This window comes from Acomys minous (genome assembly GCF_964271855.1).
Source record: "Acomys minous genome assembly, chromosome: 13".
Classification (NCBI taxonomy): domain Eukaryota; kingdom Metazoa; phylum Chordata; class Mammalia; order Rodentia; family Muridae; genus Acomys; species Acomys minous.
Genome location: NC_140495.1, coordinates 16,927,035 through 16,937,926, shown reverse-complemented (window position 1 = coordinate 16,937,926; position 10,892 = coordinate 16,927,035). Strand labels below are relative to the sequence as shown.

The window sequence follows — 10,892 nt, the reverse complement described above, 5'->3', positions numbered from 1 at the left end:
GGTTCGTGAGAAGGCCAGGAACGGCCCCATGGAGGGAGTGTGCAGTGTGGAGAGGCAGGCGGCAAACTGGGCCATGTGAGGAATCTGGGGAAAGCGAGTGTCCAGGCAGAGGGAAGAATGTGTTCAAAGGCCGCCGAAGCAAGAGAGTGCACAGGTGTGTCCAAACAACAGGAAACTAGTGTGGCTGTCAGCAGACTGGGGGGAAATGGAAGGGCAGGATGCATAGGGCCTTGACTACTGACTGGACAGTGACTGGGGCTCCAGATGGTTATGGAAGGACCTGGAATGAAAGTTTTTGAACAGAGGGTGCTGTTGTTCTTAAAGAAAATCCCAGTCGTTCTATTTTACCAATAATGACTCAGGAGCCAGATGCTGGGGTGAAAGCCTGCTAGCTCAGAGAGGGGCAGAGAAAGCACCCAGTTGACCTTCCTACTCAGCTCATGTCTTGATGGAATAGGCCCAAAAGGCTCACTAGCTCAGCTGACAGCCCACAAGGAAAAGACCCAAAAACCCAAGGCCAAAGGCTTGCTAGTTCAAAGCCCCAAAAGCCAAAGTATAAGAGCTCCCTCCACCTTCTCCTCTTCCTCTTCTTCTTTTTCTTCTTCTTCTCCTCCTCCTCTTCCTCTTCCTTCATTTTTGTTGTTTTTGTTTTTCAAGACAGGGTTTCTCTGTGTTATAGCTCTGGCTGCCCTGGAACTCGCTCTTTAGACCAGGCTGGCCTCTAATTTACAGAGATCCGCCTACCTCTGCCTCCCGAGTGCTGGGATTACAGGCGTGTGCCGCCACCACCCAGCTGAGCTCCTTCTACTTCTACACACTGTCTTAAATACCCCTCAACTTAAAATCCCTCCTAGTGTTTAGTCTCTGTCAGCTGGTTTCTTGCTCCTCCTCTTCACCTAGGGTTAACTTTATTAAATCCTGTGTACAGAAAGCTCTTGGATTAAAGGTGAGTGCTAGGGCTCAACCACGTTAAACAAAAGACAGGTTTTTACAGTTCACAATCTCAAGGATCACTATGGAATCAAATATCCTGCAACAGGGTGCTAGAGAGATGGCTCAGCAGTTAACAGTACTGGCTGCTTTTCCAGGGAGCTAGGTTCAGTTCCCAGCACCCATATGGTGGCTCACAGCTGTGTGTGCCAGTTGCAGGAAATCTGACACTCTCCTCTGACCTCAGATACTAGGCATGCAAATGGTACACAGACATACATACAGTCAACACACACATATATATGCATATATGTTTACATATATATGTATATGCATATATTTGTGCATATATTTGGAGAGAGAGAGTTTGGACAGGGCTTTCCAGGAGCTCAGTGTTAACAGGCTGCTGGGGACAAGAGTAGGAACAGAGTGACCAAGTTACAGATGATGTCAGCTAAAGCGGGCAGGTGGGGGTGCAGGTTGAGAACAGTGGACCTGTTCTGAATAAACAGAATCAGGGCTCAAGGTCTCTTCAGGGCCCCTGGGGCTTTGAGCTTGAAGAACCAGCCCCGGTCACCAGGGCCAAAGGAGAGTGTGAAAAGCCAAGTAGGTTGGTGTTGTGTAGCACTTTGTTCCGAGGTCGGTTGGGGAGCTCTCTGCAGGTATCAGACAGGGACATGAACCCCATGAAGAGATGAGAATGAGAACCCAGTGCAGTAGACCTGGATCGGACTTCGGGGAGCCTTAATAACAGGGGGTTTATTCCCAATGTATTTAAGCCTCGTATAATTTGGGAGGAAAGTTTCCAGGTGTAATACAATCCCTGATGCACAAGGAAGCATAATTCACTTGAAACTCAACTCAGGGTACATGTCATTTCTTCCAAGAAGCTGGGTTCTAGAGATAGGCTACCTGTACTAGCTTAAGGGCCTAAGGGTCTGGCTAGGTCTCGGTCATACAGATAGCATAGAGGTCATTGGGCTGTTAGCCACTCTGGCCCTGCTTGGGTGGGCTTGGGGGAGCTTCTGCCTATAAAGGTCACTAGATTACCAGCTACCTCTGGCCCTGGGTGTAGGATCTTGATATGGCCTGGCCCAACAGATAATGCAGATCACCAGGCTGCCACTCACTCTCAGCTCTCAGCTTTCTAGATGGGAGAAGAGTTTTTTTGTTTGTTTTGTTTTGTTTTGTTTTTTATCTTTGCCACTGGAAAGACAGTCCCGTGTGATTAAAATTCCTGGTTTCTCCGGAGATCTATGAATGCAAGGACCTCCCAACAGTAGGTGAAACATTCCATCCTCCAGAGAAGCTCTTTAAAACTTGGAACATGGGAGGCTGAGGCAGGCGGATCTCTGTGAGTTCAAGGCCAGCCTGGTCTACAAAGTCCAGAATGGCCAAGGTCAGCCAGGGCTACACAGAGAAACCATGTCTTAGAAAAAAAGGGGGCAGGTCTTACCAATGGTTAACCATTGAGAAAGCTGTCTTTTAAGATTTATTTATTTATTTTATGTATGATTGCTCTACCTGTACATACACCTGCAGGCCAGAAGAGGGCATCAGATTACATTATAGATGTTTGTGAGCCACCATGTGGATGCTGGGAGTTGAACTCTTAACTGCTGAGCTATCTCTCCAACCTGAAAATGCTGTCTTATACAATATGGGACATTTAACAGCATTCCTAGACTTGGCTTACTAAATGTCAATAAAAATTCTCAGCCGGGCGGTGGTGGCGCACGCCTTTAATCCCAGCACTCGGGAGGCAGAGACAGGTGGATCATGTGAGTTTGAGGCCAGCCTGGTCTACAAAGCGAGTCCAGGACAGCCAAGGCTACACAGAGAAACCCTGTCTTGAAAAACTGAAAAAAAAAATAAGAAGAAGAAGAATTCTTCCATTATGCCAAGCAAAAATATTCCTCTGTATTTCCAACTCTCCCCTTAAAAACAAAGCAAAATAAAACAAAAAAAAAAACCAAACAAAAAACCCAAGAACCAACAGGGCAGTGGTGGCACATGCCTTTAAGGCAGATCTCTGTGAGTTCAAAGCCAGGCTGGTCTAGAAAGTGAGTCCAGGATAGCTAAGGTTACATAGAGAAACTCTGTCTCAAAAGAAACAAAAACAAAACCAAAATCATCTGGGCATGGTGACACATGCATGTAATCCCAGCACTCAGGGAGCAGAGACAGTCAGATCTCTGTGAGTTCGAGGCCAGCCTGGTTGACAAACTAAGTTCAAGACATGGCTACACAGAGAAACCCTGTCTTGAAAAATCAAAAAACAAAACAAAACAAAACCAAGAACCAGCCAACCAACCAACCAACAAACAAAAAAACCTCTCAGGATGTAAACAACCAAAAAAACTTCAGGAAGTCCCTGCACATGCAGGTAGAACACTATAAATAATAAATGAGTCTAAAAAAAAAAAAAAGACTGCGGAGAGGTGCTCTCAGACAAAGAGGTGTGCTGCCTGAAAGAAGCAGAGACCAGCTGAGTTGCCTAGACAAGTCACTCTCCAACATTTTGAGCTGCCAGCAAGTTGTGCCATGAGCTCCAGGTTTCCAGTTTTTTGTGGAATCCATGACCTCTGCTTTGGTGTCTGTAGCTGGCTATAAGTCATTTCTGTTCCTTTAAGTAACCCCTCAGCCATTCGTTTGCCAGTAACTCCAATAAAACGCACTGGTTAACCAACTTGGACTTTACTGGTATCCTCAGTTTCGGTCTGTCACTGGTTCCCTTTCTTGGGCAAGTAAACATCTGCATCTCCTCCAGGAATAGCATCACACAACAGCAAGGTCAGACAGAACCCAGCTGGACCAGCCACTGCCTGGCCTCAGGAGCCCCAGCAGCTTTCTGGGGTCTGGGGTCTGGAGTCTGATAGGGCATTGGGGGACCGGGAATGCAGAGTTGAAGACAGTATTCCTGGAAGACATGTCAAGGCTGCTGCAGTGGTGAAGGCAGATGTTGGCTCCAGCCTCTGGCTCACTGAGTTCTGCGGATAGAGCAAATGGAAGAGCCACTGTCCCATGAGAGTACCCATGGGACAAATACTTAGGTACGAGGATGAGGTGACACCCTCCACACGGGTGTCAATGCTCAGCTCGGCGCTTCTGGTTTCTCATTGACCTTGAGTTGGACACTGGTCCCTCCCCACACCTCCCAAGGGACAGATGTGAGGCTTTCATAGCTGACTGTGTGGGGGTGGGGAGGAGAGTGGAAAGAGGAAGGGGTGAAGGGGGCTGGCTGGCCGCCATCTGACTATGCAAATGACCTGTGACTCACTGTACCACCTGCTCTCCCAGGGTAGGGATAAAATAGCTACTAAGCTGTAGTGAAAGTGTCACTTCCGCAATCCTCTGAGGGACACCAGTGGGGAACAGCATTCTCTGCCGCTCCAGCTTGTCGGAAGGAACCTCTGGAGAATCTTCCATTTCCCACCATGGTAGGATCCCAGTTCTTAGCCCCGAGGGGGAGGGGTACCATGTGAAGGGACGATGTTAGAATGGGCAACAGTGGAAAGGCCTGTCCACTCTGTGCCCTCGGGACACCCATGGAACCTTAAGTGAACTGGAGCGAAAGCCATTCCCTGAGCCACGGGCGCTGACCCTGCTAGGTGGAGAGGGAGGCAGAAGGCCAGGAGTTTGGTGCGTGGTGGTACCTGGCGAGAACACTGCCCACTGCTCCCTCTGAGCCTTCTCATCTTCCCCAGGTTGAGGGTTCTCAAGACAGGGGGGAGGCGGGGGGGAGGGGGGGGGGTGGTGGAGCCAGAAGGATGAAAAGAACTAGCAAGTGCCATCGAGGCCTAGGTGGGACCCAACCCACAGCTCAGTAGGCTTTCAGTCTTCCCTGTGCTTTGGCCAAGGAAAGGTCAGGGGGCTAGTGAAACAAGGCTTCAGGGAAGCTGAAGGGACAGCCTTCCAGCTGCTGATGTAGTCAGGAAGGAAGAGCTGAGGCCCCCCCCCCTCCCCAGGAGAGGAAGAGAAAGTGAGTGAGGCGCAGTGGGCCTGTTGGGAGTCTGTCCTGGCCCTGCTGTGTGGGTTGGGTTCCGAGCAAAAGCTTCCAAGTCAGGAGTCTGGATTCCAGGCCTAGTCCTGGGTCTGTGTCCTTGCTCTGAGTTAGTGGCTGCGCCTAAAACCAAGTAGTGGCTCTGAGTGGGCTGGAAGGGGCCTGAGGTGGTGGGGGGGACACTTGGAAAGGACTTGGAAGCCCTGAAGAAAGCTCCAATGAGGAAGAGAGGGCAGGAGAGGGTTCGATAACACTAGACACTTACTCAATCCTGGCTCTCATAGGTTCTTTGTCATGGGGCCCTGCATCCCATGTCTCTTCTGGTGCAGGCTGCGGTGCTGGCCGAGGCTCTGGCCCTGGGCACCCTGCCTCTTTTCCTGCCCTGTGAGCTGAAGCCTTATGGCCTGGTGGACTGCAACTGGCTGTTCCTGAAATCTGTGCCTCGCTTCTCTGCGGCAGAACCCCGCTCCAATGTCACCAACCTTTCCTTGATCTCCAACCGTATCCACCACCTGCACAACTCAGACTTTGTCCACTTTTCCAACCTGCGGCATCTGAACCTCAAATGGAACTGCCCACCCACCGGCCTCAGCCCCATGCACTTCCCTTGCCACATGACCATCGAGCCCAAAACCTTCCTGACTGTGCCACTGGAAGAGCTGAACCTGAGCTACAACGCCATCACCACGGTGCCCCCACTGCCCAGCTCCCTGAGGACCCTGAGTCTGAGCCGCACCAACATCCTGGTACTGGATTCTAGCAGCCTTGCTGGCCTGCGCGCCCTGCAAGTTCTCTTCATGGACGGAAATTGCTATTACAAGAACCCCTGCGGTGGGGTCGTGGAGGTGACCCCAGGTGCCCTCCTGGGCCTGAGCAGCCTCACCAATTTGTCACTCAAGTATAACAACCTCACGGAGGTGCCCCGCCAACTGCCCCCCAGCCTGGAGTACCTACTGGTGTCCTATAACCACATCGTCAAGCTGGCACCCGAAGACCTGGCCAATCTGACCTCCCTTCGAGTGCTCGATGTGGGTGGGAACTGTCGCCGCTGTGACCACGCCCTCAGCCCCTGTATAGAATGCGGGCAGAAGTCCCTCCAGCTCCACCCCGAGACCTTCCATCACCTCAGCCACCTCGAAGGCCTGGTGCTGAAGGACAGTTCTCTCTACACGCTGAACTCCTCCTGGTTCCAAGGTCTGGTCAACCTCTCCGTGCTGGACCTAAGTGAGAACTTTCTCTACGACTGCATTACCAAGACAGGGGCCTTTCAGAACTTGACACGCCTGCGCAAGCTCGACCTGTCCTTCAATTACCACAAGAAGGTTTCCTTTGCCCACCTCCACCTGGCAAGTTCCTTCAAGAGCCTGGTATCCCTGCAGGAGCTGAACATGAACGGCATCTTCTTCCGCTTGCTCAACAGGAAGACACTCAAGTGGCTGGCCCACCTGCCCGAGCTGCACACTCTGCATCTTCAAATGAACTTCATCAACCAGGCTCAACTCAGCATCTTCGGTACCTTCCAAGACCTCCGCTTTGTGGACCTGTCATACAACCGCATCAGCGGGCCTCTCTTGCTGTCAGCAGGCACCCCTGAAGAGGCAGCTGATGGCGAGGAGAACGTGAGGTCTGGGGTTCTCGCCCGGGCTCCGCTGAGCACCCCTGCCTCTAAGAACTTCATGGACTGGTGCAAGAAACTCAACTTCATCATGGACCTGTCGCGGAACAACCTAGTGACAATCAAGCCGGAAATATTTGTCAACCTCTCACACCTCCAGTGCCTGAGCCTGAGCCACAACTCCATTGCACAGGCGGTCAACGGCTCTCAGTTCCTGCCACTGACCAATCTGCAGGTGCTGGACCTTTCCTATAACAAGCTGGATCTGTACCACGGGAAGTCGTTCAGCGAGCTCCCAAAATTGCAAGCCCTGAACCTGGGCTACAACAGCCAGGCCTTCGGCATGCAGGGCATAGGCCACAACTTTAGTTTTATGGCCCATCTATCCAAGCTACGGTACCTTAGCCTGGCACACAACGGCATTCACAGCCGCGTCTCCTCGCGTCTCTACAGCCACTCACTGAGGTCCCTGGACTTCAGTGGCAACGGTATGGGCCTCATGTGGGGCGAAGGGGACCTTTATCTCCGCTTCTTCCAAAATCTGAGAAACCTGCTCCATCTAGACCTGTCTCAGAACCGCCTGCATACCATCCTGCCCCGGAACTTCCAGTACCTCCCCAAGAGCCTGAATCAGCTGAGTCTTCGTGACAATTACCTGTCTTTCTTTAACTGGAGCAGTCTGGCCTTCCTACCAAACCTGGTAGTCCTGGATCTGGCAGGAAACCAACTCAAGGCTCTGACCAACGGCACCCTGCCTAATGGCACCCGGCTCCAGAAACTTGATGTCAGTAGCAACAATATTATCTCTGTGGTCCCCGCCTTCTTTGCTCTGGCTGTGGAGCTGAAGGAAGTAAACCTCAGCGACAACAATCTCAAGACGGTGGATCGCTTCTGGTTTGGGCCCACTGTGGTGAGCCTCACAATGCTGGACGTGAGGAGCAACCCTCTACACTGTGCCTGTGGGGCAGCCTTTGTGGACTTCCTGCTGGACTTACAGCCCGCGGTGCCTGGGCTGGCCAACAACGTGAAGTGTGGCAGTCCCAACCAGCTGCAGGGCCATAGCATCTTCGCACAGGACCTGCGCCTGTGCCTGGATGACGTCCTCTCCTGGGAATGCTTTAGCCTTTCACTGTTGGTTGTGGCTGCGGGCATGGTGGTGCCCGTACTGCAGCATCTTTGCGGCTGGGACGTCTGGTACTGCTTCCACTTGTGCCTGGCATGGCTACCTTTGCTGGCCTGGGGCAGGCGCAGGGCCCGAGCTCTGCCCTATGATGCCTTCGTTGTGTTCGATAAGGCGCAGAGTGCGGTGGCCGACTGGGTCTATAACGAGCTACGGGTGCGGCTGGAGGAGCAGCGCGGGCGCAGAGCTCTGCGCCTATGCCTAGAGGACCGGGATTGGCTGCCGGGCCAGACGCTCTTCGAGAATCTCTGGGCCTCCATCTATGGCAGCCGCAAAACGCTGTTTGTGTTGGCCCACACCGACCGGGTCAGTGGCCTCCTGCGCACTAGCTTCCTGCTCGCTCAGCAGCGCCTATTGGAGGACCGCAAGGACGTGGTGGTGTTGGTGATCCTGCGCCCCGATGCCCACCGCTCCCGCTACGTGCGACTGCGCCAGCGCCTCTGTCGCCAGAGCGTGCTTTTCTGGCCTCAGCAGCCCATAGGGCAGCGCGGCTTCTGGGCCCAGCTGAGCACAGCCCTGACTAGGGACAACCGTCACTTCTATAACCGGAACTTCTGCCGGGGACCCACAGTAGAATAGGCCAGAGCAATAGCTGGGAACAGCTTTCTTCCCAGGCGTCTCTCAGGACAGTCTGAAGAGTCGCCAAATGTGGACTTGTTAATCCTTCCCAGAGAGGAGGGCTGGGTCTGCCACCACCACCTCCCTTCTCCACCGAACCTCCTCCCCCATCTGTTCTCTGAATGCCCCTACCTTTCTGCAGGGCTGGGTAGGCTGGGTAGGCAGGCACCTCTCTATCTCATACTGGTCTATCTATGGTCTCTGTCTTCCTCACTCACTGGCCTGGCCTGAGGGCAAAGAAGACAAAGACAGGGCTAGTCTCTCTTTGGCCCTTAGCAAGGTCCTAAGAAAACTCCTAGGCAGGGCAGTGTTCATTCCTAGGTGTGTAGAAAGAGAGGTGTGACTGCTCTAGTGGTTGTGCCTATGCTTGGCAAAGAAGGCCAGCCAGCCTCCATGAGAGTCTGGCCAGTGCCAGTAGCAGCAAGGAACTGAGAGCCAGAGGAGATTCAAAGGTGTGTTCAACCTTTGTGTGTGTGTGTGTGTGTGTGTGTGTGTGTGTGTGTGTGTGTGTGTGTGTTTGTGTGTGTGTGCGCGCATATGAGGGTCCATGCACACATGTGTGTTTGTGGGGGCCAAAGGTCAACCTCACATGTCATTCTCCTGGTGCTATCCATTTTGGTTTTGAGACCTCTCGTTGACACCAGGCTCACCAGTTAGTCTAGGCTGGCTGGCCAGAGAGCCCCAAGTGTCCACCTCCGGCTTCCCTTACAGGCACCACACCCAGCCTTTACACATGGGTTCGGGGGATCAAATCCAGGTCTTCCGTGCTCAGGCGGCAAGCACTTTACAGACTGAGCCGTCTTCCCAGCCCTATGTCTCCCCTTTTGACATCATGACTGACGTTGTCACCTACGAAGTTCACATTTGAGATCTGTATCATGGGTTAAAAGCAAAATAAAATCACACCAAAAACCTAACCAAAAAAAAAAAAAAAAAAAAAAAAAAAGCTCATGTATAGTTTTGTCTTGGGCTGTATTCACATCTATGCCAGGGTCCATCGGTCCCTGGACTACAGACTGAACACACCTGTTAAGATGAAGTTATAATCCATCCCTTTCCACCTAGAGGCTCCTGCTGGGTCACTCTGTTCAGATGTCAAAAGACACTTAGGGGAGCTGCTACCTGGCTGCAATGGGAGGAACCTCTTCCATGCACTTGTCTCTCAGACCTGCTTAAACTCAGACTGAGGCATTGCCACATCTGATCAAGATAAAATATATACATATGTTTCTGTTTAGAAGCCAAGCAGGGTCTTACTACATAGCCCTGGATAACCTTGAACTCTGTAGACCAGGCTGGCCTGGAACTCACAGAGATCCACTTGCTTATGTCATTCAAGTGCTGGGGTTAAAGATGTGTACCACCATGCTCGGATTTATTTTTTTATTGTTTAAGTTGCATTTATTTTGCATGTATATGTATGTGTGTGGGTGTGAAAATGCCAGGACTGGCTTGTGGAGGTCAGAGGACAAAGGAGTCAGCTCTCTGCTTCCGCTATTTAGAAGCTCAGAGATTAGCCGGGTGGTGGTGGTGCACGCCTTTAATCCCAGCACTTGTAGGCAGAGGCAGATGGATCTCTGTGAGTTCAAGGCCAGCCTGGTCTACAAAGCAAGTCCAGGACAGCCAATGCTAAACAGAAAAACCCTGTCTCGAAAAACCAGAAGGAGAAGAAGAAGAAGCAGCAGCAGCTTAGAGACTGAATTCAGTTGGAGATGTAAATAAATTCCAGGAAAGAAGCCTCATCTTTCACTGAACCTTCTGTAAGGCTCATTAAAATGTCAATCATTGTGCAGGAGTTGAAATGTCGCAGGTCCAGAACCTAATTACAATTTCTCCTAGGTTGTCTTTAGCCCTCTGAATAGCCATTCCTTGCCTGTCTCCCTGTCTAACTGAACAGATTAATCACTTAACAGAACAATTTCCACCAACACAAAAAGCTAAGAATGTTATCATATAGCATCATATAGCATTTATCAGAGCATATAGCATAACTGAGATATGCCCACCCCTTACTTTGCTTGAACCTACCTACTTAATTTTTCCTCTATTGTATTTGAAAGGTACCTCTGACCTGTAGTGTTCTGTTTTGTTTATTTCAAGACAGGGTTTCTCTGTGTAGCCTTGGCTTTCCTGGGACTGACTTTGTAGAGCAGGCTGGCCTCGAACTCACAGAGATCCACCTGCCTCTGCCTCCCAAGTGCTGGGATTAAAGGCGTGCACCACTGCACCATGCTTCTGCTTGTGATTTTCTTCATTCTGCTACTACAAAACAACTTCATCAAACTGCTACCACATTGGAACATGGAGTTTGAAGTAAACCTAAATCAGTGTTCTTGGACCATGGTCACTCATATTTGGCTCCAGGATAAACTATTTACTGTCCCCTTCAAGTCAAGAGTTGTGTTTTTGTCAATGGAGGCAAAGGGCGTAACCAGATTGGTCTTCTGACTGGCCCCTAAACATTTTTATTATATTTATTTGTTTATTTATTTTTGGTTTTTCAAAACAGGGTTTCTCTGTGTAGCCTTGGCTGTCCTGGACTCACT

The 10,892-nt window shown here is 51.1% G+C and overlaps 1 protein-coding gene across 1 annotated transcript; it reads left to right on the top strand.

The window, feature by feature from the left end:
* The first annotated feature begins 4,284 nt into the window (after nucleotides 1-4,284).
* On the top strand, nucleotides 4,285-8,326 carry TLR9 (toll like receptor 9). Its single transcript, XM_084753257.1, has 2 exons — nucleotides 4,285-4,370; nucleotides 5,218-8,326. Exons 1-2 carry the CDS (start codon nucleotides 4,368-4,370, stop codon nucleotides 8,305-8,307), a joined length of 3,093 nt encoding a protein of 1,030 aa, XP_084609383.1. The 5' UTR covers nucleotides 4,285-4,367; the 3' UTR covers nucleotides 8,308-8,326.
* Nucleotides 8,327-10,892: the final 2,566 nt, after the last annotated feature.